The following is a 26,712-nucleotide window of genomic DNA, read 5'->3' on the forward strand; positions in this document are numbered from 1 at the left end:
CAAATGAAGAGGGTAATTGGAGTCCGTTAGAAACCATTAAAAAGAGTGAGGTCCCCATTTTATTTATTTATTTATTTTTCCCATTCTATTTAAATGACAATATTCATTATACACCAAAAAGTTTATCACTTGCATGATGAAAAATATGTCAACTTAAAACATTCTAGGGCTTCCCTGGTGGCGCAGTGGTTAAGAATCCGCCTGCCAATGCAGGGGACACGGGTTCGTGCCCCGGTCCGGGAAGATCCCACATGCCGCGGAGCGGCTAGGCCCGTGAGCCACAACTACTGACCCTGCGCGTCTGTGCTCCGCAACGGGAGAGGCTGCGACAGTGAGAGGCCCGCACACCACGATGAAGAGTGGCCCCCGCTTGCCGCAACTGGAGAAAGCCCTCGCACAGAAACGAAGACCCAACACAGCCAAAAATAAATAAATAAATTTATTTTAAAAAAAAAACCATTCTAGGAAATAAGCAGTTCTTCAAAAATGTAAGGTGCATGTGTCAAAGAAAAATACATTTTTTTGAAGACCACTCTCCAAGACCTGAAATTCCTGTGTGATCCCGAATCAAGACAGAATCACATAGCAGAAAGTGAGGAAATGCATGACTAGATAACACTTCATTATTAGGTAAGTTAAGGGTCTTAAACCCCAAACTAAGATTCAAGGTTGCTAAGCAGGGCCTCAGACAGGATTTCCTTTTCCTGATTTATGATGGCCTAAATTTTAGACCCTAAAGTAGCCTAGAACTAAGGCCATGTCCTGCTCCATTTCCAACCCTAAAGTCCCGAACCTAGTCCTAGACCATACTACTCCCACAAGTGGAAAGGCCAACAGCAGCGGAACCAGAGACAATGTAGCAAAGAGACTTGCCCTTCAGCCTCAGGATAAGACTGTACATCTTTCATAGCATCCAAACACAGAAACCATGACTCAAAAATGCCCTTGGAATTTAATGAACAGAGAATCTGAGTGTCAGGAGATATTAAAAACCTATCAGAAAAACAGAAGTGCAGGAACTGGTCAAGACTAAATGTGAAACAGTAACCCCATTCTTTTTTACAAACCCTAAAGGGTCCCTCACCAAAGGCTGAAGACAGAGAAAGGGGGCGGGGGAGAGGAGAGAGACTCAGGAGTCATAGATTTTCATGTAGTTTTAAATACATAACACTTTATTTCTTTGTGTCATTTTCATATGAAGAAGCATTTAACTCTTGATAAAAGGAAGTCTCGGGAATGAGATAAGCAGGGAAGAACTGGAGCTCAGTTATCCAAGTCTGAGACTGGGCTCCCCAGCATCTTCTCAAGCCTGGTTAAGGAGGGGTTTCTACCTGGGGAGAGAAGAGAGAAACAGATACAGGAAGATGCAAACCGTGGGGGGAACACAGATTGAGTCCCAAGACCACTGTGGTCTGAATCCTGCCAGGTACTCTCCTCCCAAGGGTGCTAAGATGTGCTTCCGAGGAATCAGGGTTCAGGAATTCTAGGTGAGCCATGCTAAAGAATTATAATCTCAGAATCCCTTACCTCACCGTTTAAATGTGAAGAGGCAAGTGCTTCCTTATTATGTGCTGTTAGAAAAAACAATGGCCATGGAAAATAGTCATGATAAAAATTCACTAACAGTTGAGTTGCTTAGAGATAATCTTATCCAAACCTCCTCATCAATTCACAGAAGAATGAGGCCCATGACACGAAAAAAATTGTATTTTCTGAGGAAGGAGGTCTGCTGGGCCTCTCTCTTTACTGTCCTTGAGGCAAGGTTCAGGGCAGATCTCAATTCAAAAGCTCTTTCGTCAATGATTTCTAAGGGCACTGAGAGTCCTCCACTCCCTCTGGGACACCTGGTTCTTCTGGAACGTTTCAGGGGCAAAGTGAAGCGGGGTAGACGTGGGGCTTCTCACCTCAGTCCAAAGTCGGCCACGGCTCCGTACACTGACGTCTGCAGTTGTAGACACAACACCTCTTGGACCCACTGCAACCGCTATCGCGCCGGCACAGAGGTAAGAGGACGAAAGGGCAGGAAAGAAAAAAATCTGGGCAATAGCCGGGTTTCCTGATAGCTGGGGGGAAAACGCCACAGGGTGAGGTGCGGACACCAGGGCATCAGCGCCAGCTTGTCCCATGGATTCCTCGGAGGAGGAAGCGTCCCCCCTCCCCCCGCCCAACCACACCTAGAACCGCCACGCCCTCCACGCACCCTTGCGGAATCCAGGCTGTGCCAAGTGGAGAAAGAGCAGGAGGAAGACCACAGTGGGCGCCGGGAGGCTGCTCAGCTTCATGATGCGAGAAAAGCGTGTGGGTGAACGTGGAGGCTAGATCTCGGTTGATATCGACGCTGACAGGCAACCGCCAGCAGGGGGAGCTGTAGTTCCCAGGGCCCAGGGTCAAAAGCGCCTGAATTTGACCGGGAGATATCAGCTCTCTCACCCCTGAAGAAGGCACTGTAATAACCTCTGGGGCATAACTTGTGAAAGCCCGCAAGTCCTCACTCTCTTCAGGGAGTGGCAGGGCTGGCCTGGCCCTTAACAATTCTTGCTTTATGCAGTGGCTTCGGAAACAATAGGAGGGAATTGTCTTTGCCAGAGCATTTATCAGGTCTGACAAACTCCCCCCTTCTCACTTTGTATCCAGGACAATTTAACCCCAACCCTCCCAACAGATTTCAGAAATGGGTACATTTGAAGACTTTACTTTGAACGAATTAACTTTTGGAACCCACCCAGGTACAAAGACAAGGCAAGATAGTAAGCTATTAGCAAAATAATATGGAGAATATCGTGCATTGGGCACTGCGTAAGTTTAAGTGGTCTAATGAATGTTTTCTACTTTGATGCCTGCCTTGATGTCTCCATTACTTTGTATAAACTTTGTTTGTTACTAAGGTCAAAAGTCTAACTTGAGGTCATTTCGGAATGTGAACCCCAGGCCAAATAACCCTTCTAACTCTTTCTGCACTCCTGTAAAAGTGTGTGTTGTTCCCACTTGCTTCGTGACAAAGAGAGTATCTATCTTAAGCAGTGGTGAGAAACAGATCTATGGATGCACATAGGGGAGCTGGTACCCGGGGGGAGGCAGAGAGATGCTGAGGAAAAAGATGGCTCCCTAGCATAGCAACTCTGTCCGCCAACTTCTCACCTGCCTTTCTCTCTCTCTCTCTCTTTCTCTCTCTCCCTTTCTTTCCTTCTTTAAAGAAGATTTTATTAGAGATATTTGCTGCAAATTTATGCATTTTACAAAAAGAACAACATATCTCATTCAATTGGTTTTCCACAGCACTGCACATGCCCTTTTAAAAAATTTAGAGTTGAGCTCCAAATGAAAGTTCTTTTTTTATTGAGGTAAATTTGTTATATAGCAAACTTTAAATTTTTGGCATTATATAAATTATAATTTGGTAATTGTATATACTACAAAGGGATCACTAGCATAAGTCTAGTTACCGTTCATCACTATACAATTGATCCCCTTCACCCTCCCCGCAACCAGCTTCCCCTCTGGTAACCACTGATCTGTTCTCTCCATCTATGCGTTTGTTCTTGTTTTGTTTGTTTGTTCATTTGTTTTATTATTTAGATTCCACATATTAGTGAAATCATATGGTATTTGTCATTCTCTGTGTGATTTATTTCACTCAGCGTAATACACTCTAGGTCCATCCATGTTGTCACAAATGCAAGATTTCATTCTCCCACGTCCTTATCAAGGATTATATCTCCCCAGGAGGTATAAGCTGCCAATATATCTCAAACTCCCTCGGCCCCCAGCTCTACGTTTCAGGACCTAAATTCCAGCTGAGTGTGGCCAAGAGATAGGGAGCTCCATTCTTCCACCCCAACCCCACTTGTAGGGTTGAGGCTCTACCCCACAGACTGAAGGTCAAGAATGCTGAGGCCACAGCAGCCCTTGGAATGGCTCATTCATAGGGTGGAGTTTTCATGCCAGGAAATAAATGTCTGTAAGACCAGAGGCTTCTGCCCATGCACAGAACCCTGTCTGTAAAACAGGGGTTCACCTCCAGAGAAGTGAACCACTATCTCCATCACAGCTCCATAGACATAGCTCAGAGATTTTGCCCAGGTTAAGAGGCAGTCTTTAACAACAGAAAGCTCTAAAGCTCTCCGCAAAGGAACCGACTTTTTTTGGAACAGAGTGTGGGAAAGTTCAAGCTGGAAGGCACTCTTAAAAACAATGGACAGCCAAAAATAAAAAAAAAAAAAAAAAAAAAAAAAACAATGGAGAGGGGCTTCCCTGGTGGCGCAGTGGTTAAGAGTCCACCTGCCAATGCAGGGGACGTGGGTTTGAGCCCTGGTCCAGGAATATCCACATGCCGTGGAGCAACTAAGCCAGTGGCCACAACTACTGAGCCTGTGCTCTAGAGCCCTCAAGCCACAAGTACTGAGCCCATGCGCCACAACTATTGAAGCCCGCGCGCCTAGATCCCGTGCTCCGCAACAAGAGAAGCCACCGCAATGAGAAACCGACACACCGCAACGAAAAGTAGCCCCCGCTCGTAACTAGAGAAAGCCCGCATGCAGCAACGAAGACCCAACACAGCCAAAAATAAACAAATAAAATAAATAAATTTATTTAAAAAATTAAAAAACATTGGAGATTTTGGTGGTAAGCAACTAGGAGGAAGCTGCCGCTCCGTGAGAGCAAAAAACTCAACTACAGGCTAACTAGTTTACCTTTAAGTCAGATTTGAAGGTAACTCCCAGAGAGATTCACAGAAAAATAAAACTAAGAAGAACCTCCTAGGTGCAGCAAAATGGATGGACCTAGAGATTATGATACTAAGTGAAGTAAGTCAGAGAGAGAAAGACAGATACCATATGATATCACTTATATGTGCAATCTAAAATATGGCACAAATGAACTTATTTACAAAACAGAACCAGACTCACAGATATAGAGCACAGACTTGTGGTTGCCAAGGGGGAGGGGGTTGGGGGAGGGATGGATTGGGAGTTTGGGATTAGCAGATGCAAACTATTATATATAGGATGGATAAACAAGTTCCTATTGTATAGCACAGGGAACTATATTCAATATCTTGTGATAAACCATAATGGAATAGAATATGAAAAAGAATGTGTGTGTGTATATATATATATATAAAAAAAACTGAATCACTTTGCTCTACAGCAGAAATTAACACAACATTGTAAGTCAACTATACTTCAATAAAATAACTTTAAAAAAAAAAAGAACCTCCTGTGGTCAGAGCAAACCTCAAAGACAAACCTCAAAACCTACCTCTGCAAAGGGGCCCAAAGAATTGCAAAAGACTGTGTAGCAATTTATGCCACAGGGAATTTTTGGAAAAAAATAGAGCCATTCGCCTGCAATTTAGTGGAGCCTAAAAACTGAGTGTGATGCTGACAGTCACATAGCTTAACCGGAAGATCAGGAAAGACGGCTGAGGAGACTGTCTGATGATAACTTTCCTAAAGTAACAATTACGGGTTGGTACGTGGGAAAGGACTTAAGCTTGTTGGAAATTTTCCAGCGTTTGAGTATGTTTAGTGCTTTGAGAGATCCAATGTTCTGGGGTAATGGGATTAGGATAGATCAGTGGTTCTCAATCAGGATGATTTTGCGCCCCTGAGGACATTGGGCAGTGCCTGGGGATATTTTGCCATAACTTGGGGGGATGATCTTTCTAGTATGTAGAGCTCAGGAATGCTGCCAAACATCCTACAATCCACAGGAAAGCCCTGATCCCCACAAGTGGTAATAGTGTCAAAGGTAAGAAATCCTGGGTCAGATATATTGGGCCAGTATTTGTGTTCATCAAGGACAATTCCTTTGGGGAAACTGAAGGAAGAAAAGACATAATTGAGTGTTGAGAGCAGCATCATCAAGCAGATTTTGGTCAGCTGTCCTTCTGTGTCCCGACCTTAATGAAACATTGGTTCTTTCAGCTCACAATACCTAAAGGTGTCCTAATGCATAGATTCCAGATTCTCAGCAGGAGAACTTCAGCTCTTGGCTTTATTTTAAAGGTCCAGTTTTTTCATCAGACGTTTGACTTGAGTTTTAGTTTTCTTACTTTTCAGAGCCCATTGAACATCTCAGTAACATGTTTGAAATCATATTAATACATTTATTTTTTAATTGAGGTGTAATTGACATATAGCATTATATTAGCTTCAGGTGTACAACATAATGATTCAGTATTTGTATACACTTCGAAATGATCACAACAATAAGTCCAATGGCTGATTTCAACACCACCAAAATTGTCATAAAAATATATCAACTGAAATAGAACATACAGTAATGGTGAGAGAATACACACAACATAATGGAAGAAAAGAGAAACTCAATGCTTATGGGAATTTACAAATGATAAAGGCAGAATTCCCTGTCACCAGAGAAATGTTAGATAACTCAGTAAATGATATCGAGACAGATTATCAGCAGTTCAGGGGGAAATACTGGATTTCTGTCGCACCCATTATCTTCAAATAGGCTTTAGATGATCCAGGATGTAAACATAAAACTTGAACTATAAAAATACTCAAAGAATATGTAACCGAAGTTTTGTACACTATTGATTTGGGAATGATTTTCTGAAAGCAAATTGATACAGATAACCACATACAAATGAAAAACTTTTGTAGGACAAAATCAATCCTACAGTAGGAAAAATAATTACAAATTGGAAAAATATGAGTAAATACATACAATAGGAATATATATTCCATAATATATAGAAAGATCATTTACAATACAATAAAGAAAACAGATTACCTAATAGAAACATGAACACAGACCAGGAATATATGGATGGCAGAAAAAGTAATGCAAGTGGCATATATATATAAGTGGCCTATATATATATATAAAACTGCACCTATAATTAAAGAAATGCAAACTAAAGTAAACACAATTCCTATTTTTTTCCCCAAGAGACTGGTTTCCCACTGTTGATTTGGGGCAAGTTCCATCCACCATTGGTCTCTGTCTCAGTTATTGTAAAATGGGTGGCTTGAGCTCTTAGGACCCACCTTGCTTGAGAAAGACTCCAAGACTCTAAGCAAAGGTTTCTGCCTGGTGAGGAGTAAATTGGCACAAGAAGAGCAGAGAGATCATTGAGAGGACACCAAAATGAGGCAGGACACTCATGACAATGGCTAACTTGGCAAATTGTGGAGCATCAGTTCATAGTTGACTTCTTCTCATCTTCTCCCCAAATCTACATTATCTTTGATTCTACACTTTGGCTTGAGAAATTCTGTTCCCCTGGAATTCCTGCCATGAACATGATGTCTGGTTCAGGTCAGACGAAAAGATCATAAAGTCTTTCTTTGAAAGGTTACTCATCCTCCTACCTTATTCAATATCTTACGGAAAGAGAAAAAACCATTATATCAGGACAGGTAGTTCTCGGCCCCAGCTCTGTCCTTGACCCCTCGTGTGAACTTCGATGGTGCCCCTAGACTTCAGTTTTCTCATCTTCGAGATGAGGGTGTTTGTCTGGACCATGTCCAAGGGGATTTCCAACTCCAAATTCAATGGAAGGTTGTGGCTCAGAGCATCTGGGACGAGCTGAGAAGCACCAGGTGTCTGCGCATGACCCTTGTCACACCGGACTCCCTGGGGCAGACGCGCATGGCTGGCTAGAACAGAGTCTCCTCATGCACGGAGGCTCTGGACAAGGAGAGCCTAAGAAGTGGCCAAAGAATGTCCAAAACTTATCAGTGACCCCAGGGTGCACACAAAGCCTACAGATATGACATCAGGGCTTCATCTCGGCAAAAAGCTCCTCAGCTGGGGAACACTATGTCTCTGGCAGGAGCGTGGTAGCAGTTGAGCTGTTCCCAATGAACCACATGTTTTCTGGCTGCACTGCCCATTCTGGGAACTTCAGCAAGCATCTCTTGATGATTTCACTAATATCATGCAGCCCCAGAAGTTCTCACCTTTCCCGTGATCCTTGTTCTGTCTTCACCATGACATGCGGAGTGTGATGAGGCAGTAGGCAGGAGCTGAGACAGAGTTAGGTGTAGAGAATATTGGAGCCCTCCTGCTCCATCCAATCCCCTTTCCTTTTAACAGCTGGTTAAACTACAGGCCAGAAGCTGGGACCAGAACACAGAACGAAGAGGAAGCTGCAGCGCAGCGGCTCCCCTGCTCACAGTGGGAATGAGAATGCTTTAGACAACTTTCATGTCTTGACTTCTAAGCATACACACACCCTTCCTATAATGAGGGAGTATCGCACCAGGTCAGTCTTGGAAGTGGGAGGCTGAGGCCACATCCCCCATGGAAGCTGGAAAGTCCAGATGCCTGTTCCCTCTTCCTTCTTTGCAGCCACCACATATGCAGGAGTGCTTGTTTTAAGAACCCAGGCACAAACGCCATCATGGATGTGAGGACTAGTGATTGTTAGAAGCAGACACAGAGAAAGGAAGAAGCGAGGATTTCTCCTGGCAGCCAATGGCTGCAGCAGCTCACTTCCAGGAAGAGAAGCGGAACGGATGTCCAAGGCTTTGGCAATGTTGGCTGGACAAGATGTGACATCATTCTGACCGGAGGCAGCGGTGGGGTGCTCTAGGGTGATTCAGGAGGAAACAACTCTGGGACAAGTATTATTGAAGAATTAGTGCCTTAGTATCTAAAAACACTCAGCTGCAGACTAGGGAAGACCAAGTACCATCTAGTGTGGAAAAGCTGCGAAGATAACCTGGGATTAAAATAGGGGCAGAAAAAATGATTCAGGTCCTTTAAAAGTGACCTTGTGAAAGAAATTACTGCTCATAGAGAAACTGATAGAAGAGGTGTCTTGCTGTCTGGTCCGATAAGAGAAGGCACTTTCCCAGGGACATTTCCATGGTGACTAGGGAGTGTGGCCTTCTGTTTCCGAGGTGGCAACATTTGTGCTGTTCTCCTTGTAACTGCCAATGTGAAAAGTCTCTGGAGTTTCATGGAGGGTATTTGACGTTTGTTGACTGACCACTACATTTTGGTACCTCCGTTTGGAGTTCATATTTGACTCTTGATGGACATTCTGGCTTCCCGTTGCAAAGGGTCACTTTCCTTCACTCTGATACCTCAGGCTGCGCTAAGATGCTTGGCAAATGTGATGCTCCCACCTGACACTTAGATCTCCACTGAGTGACCCAAAGCAGCAAGGACCAAGGGGCAGCCTTTCCCAGGGCAATGCAGTATTGTCATCCACAGCAGCACCCAACCAGGGGCATTGGTGGCTGCGGTGAGTGTCCAGGACCACAGCAGAGGTGTCCACATCACACAGTCGTTGAGCTGTTGTTGGCTGTGATCACGCTGCCTGGACACTCATTCTCACAATGCCCTGAGCCTGAATCCTGATAATTCCATGCGCCACGTTTTGCAGATTGCATTCTCAGGGGAGCAGGAGCTGAGACAGAGTTAGGAGCGCAAGTTTCATGGCAAAGGAACACCTGTGAAAGGGAAGGAGTGGAAGCAGGACTAGGTACCAGGAGCATCGCTGTGCTGACCTGACCTCATCCCTGCCAGCCCATTGGGGAAGCTCTGGAGCAAGGATTTTCCATTAGAGAGGTCCTCCCTTAGGACCCTTGAACCACAGCCTTACTCTGTCCCTGGCCAGGGGTCCCCTGGGTATCGTGTGACCTCAGCTCAATTACCAGGTTGTGGCTGAGAAGCACTTGCTGTCCGTGATCAGCTAACACACTCCTAGAAGCTGGGTGGCGAGTTGCTTCTTGAAGCGGGTCTGAGCTGCACATCTCCTTCTGCTGCGGGGATTCACATCTCCATACACATTTGGTAACAGCTCTGGTGGGCTTTCTTCCTGCAGGAAACCATAGAGGATGAAGGTCAGCGGGGCAAACTACAGCCCCGGCCCCTGCGATTGGTGTCAGGGCTACAACTGCTCGTCATCATCACCCTTCTCGTTACCCCATTCTAGTCTCCTTGTCCTCAGCTACCATCAACGCGACTCTCCGTGGCTTACCTGGTGGTGTGACCCAAACCCTCATTCCTGAGCATCACCACACCCTTCTCAGGCCACGGTGGTGACACTTGTCCATTCACGGTCACATAGGGAAGGTACTACCAAGATACTGTGCTTTTCCTCTGTGCATCTTCACCGCTCTCTTCCAGTTCTGCCTGGCCTATCCTCTCTGAGATGCAGTTCAAGTTGAGAAAAATTCTGTCTGATTGGTTTGGCAGATCAGCTACTTAAAGGCTCTGTATTCTAAATATCATGAACTTTGTTTGCAGCCCCAATTAGTAAAACTGAAACATTATTCACCATGAGCCTTGAAAATAACAGCTCGATTGTATTTCAGGGAAGATAGAAACTCACCCAAAGAGCAACCACGTGGACGTCGCCCAGCCGCCTCATCCCTCTTGCAGACTCCTCGTCCTCAGGACCATGGGACCCGGAGAGCAGCCAAAAGGGTGAGAAAAGAAGCCAGTCTGCAAAGTAGTCTCAGGATCATTTTTTTTCTCATACCATGGTGCTTTCCACCATTATACTTTATTATATTTATTTCTGCTTCCTTCCATTTTATTTTTTCTTCCTTTTTAAATCTAGGTTAAGTAGCTTGTGGTTTCACTATTTTGTAATTTTTTAAAATAGGATTTTGATTTATTAATTAGATCTACTGTTTTCCTATTCTTGACTTTAGAAATTTTATGATTTTATCTTTATCATTATTTTCCTTTAGTTGTCCTTTGTTTTACTCAGTCCTTTTTTAGTTCTTTACATTAAATTCCAGATTTTTCAAAATTTCATTTTTATTATTCATATATATAAATGTTATATATATGAAATCTTGCCATTTGTGACAACATGGATGAATCTTGAGGACACTATGCTAGGTGAAATAAGTCAGAGAAAGACAAATACTATATAAACTCCCACATTTATAGCAGCATTTGTCACAATAGCCAAGGTATGGAAACAACCTGAGTGCCCATAACAGATGAATGGATAAAGAAGATGTGGTATATGTAAATACATGTATACTATGGCATATTATTTAGCCATGAAAAAGAAGGAAAGCCTGCCATTTACAACGACATGGATAGACCCTGAACACATTATGCTAAGTGAGAAAAGTCAGACAGAGAAAGATGAGTATTGTATGATATCACTTATATATGGAATCTAAAAAAGCCAAACTCATATAAACAGAGAGCAAATTGGTGGTTACTAAGGTACAGGGGGGATAAGAGAGATGTTATTTAAGGGTACAAACTTGTAAAGAGTAGTAAATAAGTCCTAAACATCTAATGCACAGTAGAGTGAATATATACAAAAATATTGTATTATAATCATCAAACTTGCTAAGAGACTAGAACTTAATTATTCCATCCACTAAAAAAATAAGATAATTATGTAACATGATGGAGGTGCTAATTATCACTCCAATGGCAATCATATTTCAATATATGTGTAACAAATTAACATGTGGCACACCTTAAATTTACACAGTGTTATATGTCAAATATATTTCAATTTTGCTAATCAAAACTACAATGAGGTACCACCTCACACCAGTCAGAATGGCCATGATTAAAAATTCTACAAATAATAAATGTTGGAGAGGGTGTGGAGAAAAGGGAACCCTCTTACACTGTTGGTGGGAATGTAAATTGGTACAGCCACTATGGAAAACAGTATGGAGGTTCCTCAAAAAACCAGAAATGGACTTGCCATATGATCTAGCAATCCTATTTCTGGCATGTACCCAGACAAAACTATAATTCAAAAAGATACGTGAACCCCTATGTTCATAGCAGCACTATTTACAATAGCCAAGGAAATAGAAACAACCTAAATGTCCACTGACAGATGAATGGATAAAAGGAGATGTGGTATATATATGTACAATGGAATATTACTCAGCCATAAAAAAGAATGAAATTTGCAGCAACATGGATGGAGATTATCATACTAAGTGAGGTAAGTCAGAAAGAGAAAGACAAATACTGTATGATATCACTTGTATGTGGAATCTAAAATATGACACTAATGGACATATCTATGAAAGAGAAACAGACTCACAGACATAGAGAACAGACTTGTGGTTGCCAAGGGGGTGGGGGGAGGGAAGGATTGGGAGTTTGGGATTAGCAGATGCAAACTATTATATATAGGATGGATAAACAACAAAGTCTTATTGTATAGCACAGGGAACTATATTCACTATCCTGTGATAAACCATAATGGAAAAGAATATGAAAAAGAATATATATAGCTGAGTATAACTGTCACTTTGCTGTATAGCAGAAATTAACACAACGTTGTAAATCATCTATACTTCAATAAGTTTTTAAATAAATAAAATAAATTTAAAAAGAAGAACTGTGACAAAGCAATTAAACTTATCAAAACAGCTAAATAAAAAAGGCAACACGTGCATGAAAAGGCAGTTCACAGAGGGGAAAAAAAGTGTTAACACCTGAATCGATATGAAAGATGTACCATCTCATTGATCATAAAACACCAGTTCAAAAAGCATTTTGTTTCCACTGCATTTTACTGAAACATATTTAGTTCGCTAAAAACTTTGGATAATTCTTTCCCTTCTCTGGGCTTCAGTTCTACCAACTGTAAAATGAGGGAGCTGGAGAGATTGTTGCCAAGGGTTCCATCAGTCCCTTCCACAATGAAAGAGGCTGAAAGATTCTATCAGAGCCATTTTTCTGAATATTGTCAGATAAAAGTAGAAAACACAGGGAGTTGAGACCATTGAAAAGGAAGAATAAGTGGGTGAAGACTCCATTGAGAATAACTGCCTTGACATTGAGAAGAGCTGACTTGACAGATTTGTAGAGGATCATCTCGGCCAAATTGCTTCCATATGAACCAACTTCCCCATTAACTGTACTTTTCCATCGACGCATTTCCTTGTACTGTTCCATCACTCAAGAATATCGATCTCATCTTAGGGACCACCCTTCAAGATCCAAATCGTGTGAAACCATCAACGTGACCTTATTAAGAAGTTAGCTCTACATCTTGGTTTTGGACCCGGCATGGCGTGGGAGCACTCTGTGACTTTGGGAAGCCCTTCATCATCCTCTCTGGGCCTCAGGTTTTTCATGTTTAATGTAAAGAAGTGGTTCATGATAATCTCAGAGTGTACTGTCTGTTCTAACTAGATGGAAGGCTGTGTGATCAGGGAATTGCCAAGAGCTGATAACCAGTGGGTGCACGTTTTTGCCTCCTAGGACTGGCACCCCTGAGAAGGATGATACATATGCCCAGTGGGAAGAGAGTGTCGTGTCCTTGTTCCTGTTCTAGATAAGGAATAAGAAGTACTTACAGTTCTCTGTAAACTTTGAAGTGACTGCTCAGTTGTTCTGCCCCTGGGACTGACCATGAAACCTCAGAGATGGGCAGAGGGCTCCCAGCCTCAGAGGGACGCTCGAGTTTGGTGGATGCTGGATCCAGTGGGTGGAAGTAGGGAGCAGGAATATGAATCCTTCCACTGGCACTGAATGTTTGATGTCTGTTCTTCTCACCAAGCCACTGTGAGTAGCTCAAAGGGTTTTTTTTTGTGTGTGTGACCTTAATAGTGCCTGGAAGTAACAAATCAACTTTCTTACCCTCCCCCTGACTTCCTCCCCAGAGTTACTCACATGGTCAGATATGCCTGTATTAGGTTCTAGGTCGTTTGTGGAGTTTTAGTGCAAAGAGCTCGAAAACCTCCATGTGCTCTGGCCTTCTCTTTTACAGATGGTGTCAGTGAGGTTCAGAGAGTGTGTGGAACTTTTCTGAGTCTAAGTGGATCAGAACAGAGGTCTGGGTGATGACACAGTATTGCCTGCTTCTGAAATCTGGAAGGAAATCAGAGAACAGGGGGTACCTGGACGGAATGTGAGGTTGGATGTCTGAATGGGGATGAAAAGACTCTCTTCCCTGCCCAGGTACGGGCTCCCAGGTGAGCAGAACCTGGCCCAAATGGGGACATGGGACCAATGGATACCTGGTCCAAAGTCATGTCTCCCAAAATGGGCCCCTTATCATGCCATGAACCCCTTATTTCTTTGAATTAATAAGTCCCCTTGACACTATAAACGATTAAAAATACTAGTGGGCTCCAGCTGCCAGGAGACAAATGTTTAGGCATCAGTTGGAATCAGAGAAATTTACATTTGTAACAATTTGATCAAAATAGCCAGTTCCATAGGAAGGTAGAATGAACACTGGTCTAGGAAACAGGGAAGCAGATCTTGGTGGCCCTGATTTGCTGAATGAAAATGTGAAAGGCATTTCTTCCTAAATTTCTCCCCATAAAATTGATATAAAACAATGATGAAAAATCTGAAAGTGAAATTAAGAAAACACTCCCATTTACCATTGCAGCAAAAAGAATAAAATATCTAGGAATAAACCTACCTAAGGAGACAAAAGACCTGTATGCAGAAAATTATAAGACACTGATAAAAGAAATTAAAGATGATACAAATAGACGGAGAGATATACCATGTTCTTGGATTGGAAGAATCAACATTGTGAAAATGACTCTACTACCCAAAGCAATCTACAGATTCAATGCAATCCCTATCAAACTACCACTGGCATTTTTCACAGAACTAGAACAAAAAATTTCACAATTTGTATGGAAACACAAAAGACCCCGAATAGCCAAAGCAATCTTGAGAAAGAAAAACGGAGCTGGAGGAATCAGGTTCCCTGACTTCAGACTATACTACAAAGCTACAGCAATCAAGACAGTATGGTACTGGCACAAAAACAGAAATATAGATCAATGGAACAGGATAGAAAGCCCAGAGATAAACCCACGCACATATGGTCACCTTATCTTTGATAAAGGAGGTAAGAATATACAGTGGAGAAAAGACAGTCTCTTCAATAAGTGGTGCTGGGAAAACTGGACAGCTACACGTAAAAGAATGAAATTAGAATACTCCCTAACACCATACACAAAAATAAACTCAAAATGGATTAAAGACCTAAATGTAACGCCAGACACCATCAAACTCTTAGAGGAAAACATAGGCAGAACACTCTATGACATAAATCACAGCAAGATCCTTTTTGACCCACCTCCTAGAGAAATGTAAATAAAAACAAAAATAAACAAATGGGACTTAATGAAACTTAAAAGCTTTTGCACAGCAAAGGAAACCATAAACAAGATGAAAAGACAACCCTCAGAATGGGAGAAAATATTTGCAAATGAAGCAACTGACAAAGGGTTAATCTCCAAAACATACAAGCAGCTCATGCAGCTCAATATCAAAAAAACAAACAACCCAATCCAAAAATGGGCAGAAGACCTAAATAGACATTTCTCCAAAGAAGATATACAGATTTCCAACAAACACATGAAAGAATGTTCAACATCATTAATCATTAGAGAAATGCAAATCAAAACTACAGTGAGATATCATCTCACACCAGTCAGAATGGCCATCATCAAAAAATCTACAAACAATAAATTCTGGAGAGGGCGTGGAGAAAAGGGAACCCTCTTGCACTGTTGGCGGGAATGTACATTGATACAGGCACTATGGAGAACAGTATGGAGGTTCCTTAAAAAACTAAAAATAGAACTACCATACGACCCAGCAATCCCACTACTGGGCATACCCTGAGAAAACCATAATTCAAAAAGAGTCATGTACCAAAATGTCCATTGCAGCTCTATTTACAATAGCCAGGACATGGAAGCAACCTAAGTGTCCATTGACAGATGAACAGATAAAGAAGATGTGGCACATATATACAATGGACTATTACTCAGCCATAAAAAGGAATGAAACAGTTATTTGTAGTGAGGTGGATGGACCTAGAGACTGTCATACAGAGTGAAGTAAGTCAGAAAGAGAAAAACAAATACCGTATGCTAACACATATATATGGAATCTAAAAAAAAAGAAAAGAAAAAAGAATGGTCAGACGAACCTAGGGGCAAGACAGGAATAAAGATGCAGACCTACTAGAGAATGGACTTGAGGATACGGGGAGGGGGAAGGGTAAGCTGGGACAAAGTGAGAGAGTGGCATGGACATATATACACTACCAAACATAAAATACATAGCTAGTGGGAAGCAGCCGCATAGCACAGGGAGATCAGCTCGGTGCTTTGTGACCACCTAGAGGGGTGGGATAAGGAGGGTGGGAGGGAGGGAGTTGCAAGAGGGAAGAGATATGGGGACACATGTATATGTATAACTGATTCACTTTGTTATAAAGCAGAAACTAACACACCATTGTAAAGCAATTATACTCCAATAAAGATGTTTAAAAAAAAAGGAGGGGGGGAAAGTACATCTACCCACAGACTTTTCTTTGTCCCTAACCCCTTGCTTGGATTGTTTTGTAAATCTGGTGCCAAGATCACCAAGGGAGGCTGTGCAGGGGCAAAACTATTTTATCCTTGAAAGTTGCTATGAAAGTAGAGCTTTAATGTTTTCATCATAACAACAGCAAAAACAAAATGGTAATTACCTGAGGTGAAGGATTTGTTAACTATTCTTATTGTGGTAAACATTTTGCAGGGTATACATGTATCAAATCACCACATTGTACACCTTAAACATTCATGTTATATGTCAATTTTTATCTCACTAAAGCTGGGGGGAGGGGGGCTTCCCTTGTGCTGCCGTGGTTAAGAATCCGGCTGCCAATGCAGGGGACATGGGTTCAAGCCCTGGTCTGGGAAGATCCCACATGCCATGGAGCAACTAAGCCCGTGCGCCACAACTACTGAGCCTGCGCTCTAGACCCTGCGAGCCACAACTACTGAAGTCCGCACGCCACAACTACTGAAGTCCGCACGCCACAACTACTGAGTCCACGCACAGCAACTACTGAAGCCCACATGCCTAGAGCCCATGCTCTGCAACAAGAGAAGCCACCACAATGAGAAGCCCACGCACCGCAACGAAGAGTAGCCCCCATTCGCCACAGGTAGAGGAAGCCTGCGTGCAGCAAGGAAGACCCAATGCAGCCCCAAATAAATAAATAAATAAATTTATTTTAAAATAATAATAATAATAATAATAAATAAATAAAGCTGGGGGGAAAAGAGACAAAATCGAAGGGGTAAATACTGCTATCTTCACCATACAGAATCTTCACATTCGGGAGCATGTTAATTATTTATTCAAGGCTTTTTTATGTGCTACATGAACGCTTGTTTACATTTCTTTTTTAAAGTTCTGCCTGTCTCTCATTAAGTTTATTTGTTGAGCGGTTTAATTGTATTGATATTATAAGTGGAAATTTTTTTCCATTCCATTTTCTGATTATTGCTAGTTTATAATAAAAATAGGATTTATGGGAATTCCCTGGCAGTCCAGTGGTTAGGACTCAGCGCTTTCACTGCCGTGGGCCCGGGTTCAATCCCTGGTTGGGGAACTAAGATCTTACAAGCCGCGTGGCACAGCCAAAAAAATTAAAAATTAAAAATTAAAATAGGATTTAGTTTAATTTTTAAATAGGATTTATCATCACATATTCACTGTGTGTCTTTGGGTGATTAAGTGAAGCTTTCATGGTTTCAATCTCTTAACAAAATTAAAGATGTGTATACTACCCATCTGAGAGAGTTCTAATGAAAAATAAATAAGACAATACATATAACATATTTAGTACAGGATCTGGAACAGAGAAAACACTAAAACACAGAAACTGTTCTTACTACTGATGGTGTATTATGTGTTTTTCAGGCCAGAAGTTTAGCCACTGCTCTCACCTGTGCTCCAAGATCCACAGTCCAGTCCATCCCCTGGAGAATGAGAGGGAAACCCTGGCTTGTAGGCCCCTGGGAGGGACCAAGGGGCAGCGGGCTCTCTGTTCTCTCACCCCCAGCAAAGCCTCTGTTCCCCACCTCCCCTCTAGCAGGAGCCCAACACACACACACAAAGAAGAGGTGTTTCAGGGCCATAATGTCAGGGCTGAACTGACATTCATTATTATACTTCCAGAATAATTTCATCCAACCCTCCTCAGAATAAGTAGACAACTGAAGATCAGAGATTTGTCTGAGGTCATCCAACAATTGGGGAGGAGGCTTGGGCTAGAACTCAGGTCTCCTGATGCCCAAGCCTGTGCTCTGCCCACTTCACCCCAAATGCTCCTCCCCCTGTGGCTTTGACCTTCCCTGAGAACTTCATTGCACAAGGACAGTGGGGCAGGTGAGCCAACAACAGAACCACGAGGTCATCAAAGTTTGCCCAACATACACCCTTCTGCTGTCTTCACTCCTCGAGTCTGCTGTACCCCAACTTGTATGTCTCCAGACAACATTATTCAGTAATCACAAGAAAGGATCACGGACTCAAAGTGTCTTGCCTCCTCATTCACATCTTAAAATAGAAAGCTGGGAGAGGATATTGCTCAACCCAAAGGAATTATGTGTTATTGGAGGCATCTCAGGCATGAATAGGAGAAATGCTTCATGAGCAGGGATTTCCCAGCATGTGTTTCTATGTCTTCTTGGGAGGACATAGATCCCTGGGAAACATGAAAGGAAAAGAAGGAGGGAGCTATAGATTTAGCCACAAGGGTTGGCTAGTCACACTGACAGGGCTGATCATAGCCAGGTCAGAAGTAGGGGTCAATTGGGAAGGTTTTGGGTTTTATTTCCCCCGTCCAAGGCCAAAGGCAAAATGTCTAGGTTTCCATTTCCTGGCGAAATGGAGGCTGCAATTCTTGGGTTGATTATTGGATTTCTACAGTGAACCCTAGGAATGGGCCTTTCTCTCCTGCCCCCGCTCTCCTTCACACATCAGTAACATCTGCCGTGGGTCCCTCTCCACTCGCCACTGGGGACTGGAAGTCCCAACTCCACACCCATCTCCCCAGAGCTTCCAGGAGCCCAGAAGTCATAGGAGCCAGAAACAAATGGAGTAGAAAGTGGTCTTTTATTGGAAAGTACATGAGAGAGGCATCCCAGGTTTGGGCACCCTGGAGGAAAGGAAGAATGGGCAGTGTGGGAGAGGGTAGTGCTACAGGCACCAGGATCTGCATCCCTGGGGCTTCACAGGTGCAGCGAGAACAGACTCCGCCTGGTAGGAGAAAAGAGAATCAGAGATGCGATTCAGCAGGTCAAAGACTCAGAGGCAGTGGGAGGCAGGACCAAGTCCACTTGTCATCCCTCTCAGGACGAGACCCCTCAGTCTCTCCATCACCTCCCCATGTCCTCTCCCCCACCAACGTAGGATCACTCTCCACCGCTCAGCCTTTCTGTGCCTTCACAGGTCACCTCTTCCTCCCCCCAGTTCTCACCTCACCAGGGATTCATACAGTCTTTCCCGCAATAGCCCACACAGCACTTCTTGGCCCCCCGGCAATCAGCATCTCTCAGACATTTGTTAGGGGGATTTAACATGTAGCACTGGGACTGAATCCTGGGGCAGAAGCCACGCTTATCGAGGAGTTGGACTTGATCTTGTCCTTTGACTTGATCTTGACCTTTGACTTGATCTTGTCCTTTGAATGGATCTTGTCCTTTGACTGGATCTTGTCCTTTCACAGCGCCTTGACCTTTAGAACAACAAAGAAATATCCCCACATTTAGAACAGTGTATCTGCTTTAACCATCTAGTCTTTCCTCCAGGTCCAGCCACTGTTCACTGCAGTGTCCCTCAAAATGTGACTTGAGATAGGGGAGGGTCACCAGGGCTAGCTGGGGTCTGTGCTCTTGGAAGGCTGGGACCAGGGCTCCTCGGGTGTCCATTTCTTCCCCTCATCCTCCATTCTGGGTCCTAGGGCCCTCACGAGGATATGCCAGACTGAAGTGTCTTTCAAAGGTGGTACGGTCACTTTGGCATCTTTGAGGAAACTTAATGGAAGGGAAAGGAGCCGTGAGACACTTACCAGGAGACCTGAGCTCCATCCTGGCTCTGGAGATTGTTTTGACAAATCCTCACCCCTCCCTAGGTCTCAATGTCCTCCTTTGGAAAATAGGGGTCTTCAAACTACATGATTTCTGAGGCCCTGTTGGTTTTTAACCTTCTCTTAGAGGACTGATGACAGGTGATTTTATGGGGCAGACAGGCAGGGGACAGACCCCACACCAAGGGATCAGATTCCTGGAGCCCCTCACTTCATTGAACGTTCTGTCCAAGTATCAACCCTTGAGGCCAAGGCCATGTAACAACACTCCTTCCACAAACAGCCCTGATATCTCAGTCCTGGGGTGGAAAGCATGTAGAGTCTAGTAGGCAACTTCCTACTTCTCCGGATATGCTGGAAACCTACTGTCCAGGCTGAAGAGTGGGCTCTAGCCCTGCCTGCTTCTCTGGAAGTACCCCCTGTCAGTACCAGGCTGCCCCCAACATCCTCTCCTCAACCCAACCCAGATCCACCCAGGCCACTTCCCCATTCACCTTTTATGACAGCTGCCTGTGCCACCAGCGTCCCAAGGACAAGAAGTACCATCACTGGGATCAAGAAGTTTCTGGACTTCATGTTGTCAGATTTCATGTTGTCAGGAAGGTGAATGGCTAAGAGCTGAGGCCAAACCTAGTTTTATGCAGCTCCAGCTTGGCCTGGCGCCAAGGGTGGATCTCTGGTTTCACAAGGGACAAGGAATACATTTTCTTAGTTCTACCAGGAAATATTCACCTCCGCACTGGGAGGGACCTTGGGCCTTTCCCCAAGGATTCTCCACAGGGAGAAATGGCAGTTACTGTTGCATCATCTCTGATAGCCCCAAGAGTTACCTCACTTTCTCACAAAGAAGCAGGGCTGGCTGGCCCTTGGGCACCATTACAGCCAAATTCTTCATACTTAGAATAGAAAGAATATGGAGCCCAAAGAAGAGAAAGGAATCACCCATGGTCATTTAACAAGTCAGTGGTAGGTCTGGTGTTCAGTTTTCATAGCCAAGGTGTTCCCCAGTTACTCCCTGTTCCTGCAAGACCCACTCAGACCTACCCTAACAGTTTACCCCTCCCAGCATCAAGCTGGGCTTTTCTTTCATTCTCCCCTAACCCCAAGAAAAACTCTCAAAGGCATGTTTGCCTTGGACGTCTAATGACTAATCAGTATACTTTTCCATTTCACAGGTAGTCTCAGAAATGCCCCAAGAAAGTAACAGGGAAGGTGGAATTTGACATCTGGAATGGCATGATGCCCTTGAAATCACAGTCAGAAGAGAGAAAACACCCATAAAATAAAAGGAAGAAAATATAAATCATCTATAAGGTGGACATCTACAGTGCATACATCCAACATGGCTTCCTCCTTCTTAGAACAGCACCCTGTTTCTTCTGAAGAACTCTTGTTTCTTTGTACCATCAACTTAGGAATCTAATGGGGACTGCTGATTGTGAAAGCCTGACACCCAGTCACAGGAGGGTGTGTGTGTGTGTGTGTGTGTGTGTGTGTGTGTGTGTGTGTGTGTCTCAGGTCTACTGACGTCCTTTATTTGAATAGACACTAAGGGGAAGGGGGAAGTCCCTCCTTTTGGTAAAGGTGGTAGAGATGAGCCTGGGAACTCCAGAAGCTATGGTTCCAGTCTGGGAGGAGGTTAACTGTGTGAGAAAAAGGAAACTAATTCACTTAGAAAATCAGAGAAATGATGGTGAGAGAGGATTCGGAAGGCACAAGCCAGCCCTTCATTCCCCTTTATCTTGAGAGCAGCTCTTCCCACACCCTTCCCCTAATTTGGTTATGACCCAATAAATTGGCTTTCTGCCTAAGCTAGTCTGAGAAGGTATTTTGTCATTGCTACCATAGTTCAGAGTAATAAAAATGAATACCCAGCAGTTGGGTGTTGTCAGGGACAGAACCTGAAGTGTGGAAATGACAGTTGAGTTCTGGGTGAGACAGGGATTAAAGCAAACTAATTATTTTATAGTAAGCCAGTTGTTTAAATCTTCACCTTTGTCTCTTTGGACTCAGACCACATGCCCACCAATGCTGAAACATTAAGGAGATATAAACAAATGTCAGAACATTAGAGTCTGCAGGCTACTTTAAAAAAACAAAAAGCTCACTGCAAAGTAAGCTATACAAACAAAAGAATTGTGTAGAACATACCTATATTCTTTAAAGAATTAAAGCATTAAAATGGAAGCCTGTACTCACCTGCCAGGTGAAAAAGGAGACTATTTACTCTACAGCCTATTACCCTATTAGCCTTTACTCCTATCCAATTTCTTCCCTCTCCATCCTCCACAGAGGTAACACTTTCCTGGATTTTCTAATTTTCTGTTAATTCAAGCATCTTGCTCATTTCTAATTGGGTGGTCTATCTTTTTCTTGTTGATCTGTAGAGAAAAGAAACTCTCACACATTACTAGTGAGAGTATATATTCATGCAACCTATTTGGATCAGCTAGTAAAACTGAACATGAGCAAAACCTTTTAGATTTTTATCAGTCTGATGGGTGAGAAGTGATACATTGCTGAAGTTTTTAGTTAGCATTTCTCTATCATGAATTATTTCAAGCATTTCTTCATATTTTAAAAGCCACTTATATTTCTTTACCTGAAAACTTCATTTCTTTTGCTCATTTTCCTATATAGTCATTAACCTTTTTCTTCTCAATTTCTAGGCACTCTTTATATATTATAGAGAAAGGTCCTTTGTCTGTGATATGGTTTATAAATAAAAAAAATTTTTAAACACTGAAGTCTTTTATTCTGTTTCCCTCAGATCCTAAGAGTTTCCTTTTCATTTGTTACCCCCTAGATGAAGTCTATTAGCAAACTGCATGCATATTTACATCAGTCAAGAAGTGTGAGCAGGTACTTCCAACAAAGCATATAATATTTGAATTAGATATTTTGAATGTTGAAAGAATTAAAGAATCAGTCAGCTACTGGAGGTAATTTGTGCGGATTCTGAAGTATTTCTATACAACTTTGCTTCTAACAGAAAAGGGAAAACCCTGACTCTGAGTTTGGCTTCTTATTGTGCAGAAAGATTTGAGGACCAAGTTTCAGATATGGTGGGGTCACTCACCCTCATATCTAGTGAGTTCCATATATGAAGAGGCTTTCCTTTTGTTTTACAAGTAGCTCCTTATTGTAGGCTAGCCTTTCACCATTGAGAAATTAGGGTTTAGGTCTTAATCTAAGCAACACTGAGGTTTATTGCATCACCTCCATCCACAGGGGTCTGGTACCCAGGGAAGCCAAGGATGAGAACAGGGTGAGCCCAGGACACACATGTTAGCAGAGACAGTGCAGCATGATGACGTGTGCATCCAACACCCTAAGTGTGCTTTAGTTACCAGAATATTTGACACACCCACAAATTAAGTAGCAAAACATTTTAATCCATTAATTCTAAAAATAACAGAGACATTTTATATCTGGTGCCACCTCCTCAAAAGTCTACTGCAGATTAGACAGCCAGACTGCAAATTACAAAGCCAGACATTAAAGTTGAAGATGCAGTTTGGGACAAGACCATCATGGGGAGATTTTCCTCCTCTTTGCTCATAAACGTAAGTTGTCAGCTTAAAAAAATCCTCAGACAGAAAAAGAAAGCTTTCTCTCTATATAACCTCTTTATTTTAAATCTGTTTGTAATGTTTGAAGGCAAAACAGATAATCAGAAAACCAACCTCCCAAGTAAGTACAAGGATCTGAGCTGGACTCCTGGGACTAAAGACTGGTTTAGTTCTATTTCTACCAACACTGTGATGTGAGGTACCATGGTTCTTGTTTTAGTTACAAGAGGTGTTAGGAATGAATGCCCACACACAATTAATAATAGCTTATCTAGCACATAACTCTGCAGCACAGTACCAACAACAGGAGTATTTTAAAGCAGGGTGGAGAAGAAAGTAGACATTAATACAACTTAAGGTTTCCTTTGTTCTTCCCCTCTTTTTACAAGGAGAATTCAGCTCAGAAACAAAACTCCAGAATGCCCGTACTGTCCTTTGGCCCACCAGGCCCAGAGAGCCTCAGGCTTTAGTGATGTATCCTTCTCAGATGCGGAAATCATAGATTTCCTGTGTTTTGCTCACGTCTATCTTGATGAGTGTTCTTGCCTGTGCCAGTCTCAAGCCTCCTTGCTTGTTACATTCGTTCAGTAGAGCAGATTTGTATTCTAAATAGGTTCCTGGGACCAACCTCACCATCTGACAGATCTCCTTTTGTTTTTCATTCAACTTCTCTGTGCCAGGGAGGCCAGTGAGGTTCAAGGGCAGTGCACTTCGTCTACCTGAATTCGAAGCCATTGGTACAGAAGGACTCAGGCCAGATTCAATGTCAGCCTGCCGGCGGAGCCACTGCTGGCAGGCTCTACTGTCCTGGATGTACTGGAGAACCTCTGAGAGCACAGTGCGTTTGAGGCGTTCCTCTTCTGGAGTCTTTTTGAGGTGATCCTAGGTTTGGCACTACAAAAATTGGTAATGCCTGCTGTCCTGTATTTCTGGAGCCTCTTGATTTCCCTTCTGAGTTCGAATTCCAATGCATGGCTTTCAGTGAACTTGTCATGCTCCACTGGCGCCACTATCCTTGCAAATCGCCTCATTGTTTCATAAAGGTCTTGGACTTCCTTGGGATACAGCCGTTCCATTAACTGAAACTTTCTAAGGTTGATTAATCCGTGGTCTCTTATAATTTTTTTCCCCTTTGTCTCGCCTTTAACCTAGAATGATAGATATCTACAACAGCCATCTTCAGAGTGTGTAAAATGTCTGAGTCATCTTCAACAAAATCAATGTCTCTCAAGTCCCATTCTGCATAATTGTCAAACTCCTCATTGAAATCTGCTCCAGCTGGCATGTATCCTGCCATGTCCCAAGAAAGCAAGGAGTCAAAGGCAGGTCGGGGAGGGGCATCTGTAGAGTGAAATGGAATGGCTGTGTCAGCAGTTTTTGCCTCCTCTGCTTGCTTCAGGTTTAGCAGGGTAGATGCGAACAGATGGTTATTGATGAAATGCTTCATGTAGTGCTTCTCACACTCCTCCTTGGTCTTGGTGCACATTTGATCGGCTACATCCTGTCAATTTCCAAAGCCACTGTCCATCACAGCTTCTAAAAGTGCCGTTTCTTCTTGAGCAGTCCAGCTGGGGTCAAGAACAGGAAAATCTGAGGTCATTATTTCATAAGTATGATCACTTTGATGTTTCTTGTACTCAAATCCTCGAGTGAAACATGCTAAAGGAACTCAAACGGTCCATTCCCCAGTTGGCAAAGACTGCTGCTTTGATCTTCCTCAATGTAAGGCTCCTTCAAGGAGATTTCAGAACTGGTCAACACATACACCAAAGCTGACCACCACCCCCCTCACCGCGTCCCCCTCCTCCGCCTAAATAAAAATTTTAACTCATTCTTAGACCTGCACAAAACAGCTCAGGGTGGCACCCTTTCCTCCTTTTATCTAGATATTGCCTCCTGTTGTTTGGCTATTTCTGCTCTGGACTTCTGCATTTCTGCTTCATGATATCCTTAAACTGGTGAAATTGGTTCATTATTTTCTTTCAATTCATGTGCCAAAAAAAAAATCTAAATGATACAAAAAGGATCATAGAAAAAAAAAAACTTTCTAAATTGAAACAGACACCAGAAAAAGTAGAAAATCTGAATAATATTGTAACCATCCTAGAGATGGAATCAACAGTCAACAATTATTTGACCAAAAAAAAGCATTAGGATCAGATTTCTTCATATGCATATTCTATAAGGCAATCAAGGAACAACTAATTCTAATATGACATAAATAGAAAATAAGATACAATTTCCAGCACGTTTTATGAAGTAAACATAATCTTGATACCAGAACTTAATAAGGATTTATGTCAATTATATCTCAATAAAGCTGTTAAAAAATAAAATTCTCAACAAAGATACTATGAAAAAGGAAGATTCTAAGCCAATCTCAGTCATAGAACATAGATTCATGAACACAAAAATCCTAAATAAGTCACTTACCACCTGAATGCAGTAATATGCAAAAAGGACAATTTTTTGTGACTAATTTTAATTTATCTGAGCTATCAAAGGTAGTTTAATGCTAGAAACTCAATTAATGTAACTCACCACACTAGCAGATTAAAGAAAAAATATAAGCTTAGATACAGAGCAGCATGCAATAAAATTCAAGATGCAGTTGCAATATAAAAATAGCAAATTAGGAATGAAGAATAATTCTTTTAAAGCGATAAAAACTACCCCATAGCAAACATCATACACAAATGTGAAAGGTTTTAACCTCTCCTTATAAAATCAGGAACTATTCCCAATTCTGTTCAATATTATTCTGGATACCCTATTCTATAACATCAGACAAGTAGAAGAAATAAAAGGTGCAAGTAAGTATTGGAAAGAAAAAACAAAACTGTCATTATTCAAAGATGATGCAACTGTGTTCAAAAAATTCCAGACAAATCTACAGATAAATTGTTAGAATCAATGAGAGTTTGTCATGACAGACACATACAAAGGAAATATACAAAAATCAATGGTACTCTATACATCAACAATACAAATCAGTAAATGAAATTTTAATGATATATATAATTATATAAAATATGAAGAGCTTATGAATAAATGTAATAAATTTTGTGCAGAACCACTACAGAGAAAATTAGAAAACTTTAGTGAGAGACATTTTTTAACACCCCCAAATCAGAAAGGTATACCATGTTCATGGATTGGAAGACTCAATATGATAAGGATGCCAATTCTCTTCAAACTGATTTTTAGTCTCAATGCAATCAAACCCCCAGAAAGGTTTTTGTAAAATTAAACAAACAAACAAAAAAAAGACAATATAATTCTAAAATGCATACAAAAAATGCAAAA

The 26,712-nt window shown here is 42.3% G+C and overlaps 2 protein-coding genes and 1 pseudogene across 2 annotated transcripts; all 3 read right to left on the reverse strand.

Annotated features, from left to right (window-relative positions):
• Nucleotides 1-1,905: 1,905 nt before the first annotated feature.
• LOC133102761 (WAP four-disulfide core domain protein 15A-like) lies at nt 1,906-2,282 on the reverse strand. The gene is made up of 2 exons (XM_061207767.1): nt 2,201-2,282; nt 1,906-2,063 (listed from the first exon to the last, which is right to left on the reverse strand). The coding sequence occupies exons 1-2, from the start codon at nt 2,280-2,282 to the stop codon at nt 1,906-1,908; spliced, it is 240 nt and encodes a 79-aa protein (XP_061063750.1).
• A 16,944-nt stretch (nt 2,283-19,226) lies between these two features.
• Nucleotides 19,227-20,410, reverse strand: PI3 (peptidase inhibitor 3). The gene is made up of 2 exons (XM_061209810.1): nt 20,329-20,410; nt 19,227-19,483 (listed from the first exon to the last, which is right to left on the reverse strand). The coding sequence occupies exons 1-2, from the start codon at nt 20,408-20,410 to the stop codon at nt 19,227-19,229; spliced, it is 339 nt and encodes a 112-aa protein (XP_061065793.1).
• Nucleotides 20,411-23,865: 3,455 nt separating this feature from the next.
• Nucleotides 23,866-25,057, reverse strand: LOC133103916 (transcriptional adapter 2-alpha-like; annotated as a pseudogene).
• Nucleotides 25,058-26,712: the final 1,655 nt, after the last annotated feature.

This window comes from Eubalaena glacialis, chromosome 13 (genome assembly GCF_028564815.1).
Source record: "Eubalaena glacialis isolate mEubGla1 chromosome 13, mEubGla1.1.hap2.+ XY, whole genome shotgun sequence".
NCBI lineage: Eukaryota > Metazoa > Chordata > Mammalia > Artiodactyla > Balaenidae > Eubalaena > Eubalaena glacialis.

Bases quoted from the DNA above. Each gene is read 5' to 3' on its own strand.
- LOC133102761 (XM_061207767.1), bottom strand. From the start codon at position 2,282: ATGAAGCTGAGCAGCCTCCCGGCGCCCACTGTGGTCTTCCTCCTGCTC. The intron at 2,064-2,200 runs GTGCGTGGAGGG...TTTTCCCCCCAG, and splicing joins ACAGCCTGGATTCCGCAAGG to CTATCAGGAAACCCGGCTAT.
- PI3 (XM_061209810.1), bottom strand. From the start codon at position 20,410: ATGAAGTCCAGAAACTTCTTGATCCCAGTGATGGTACTTCTTGTCCTT. The intron at 19,484-20,328 runs GTGAATGGGGAA...GTTGTTCTAAAG, and splicing joins ACAGGCAGCTGTCATAAAAG to GTCAAGGCGCTGTGAAAGGA.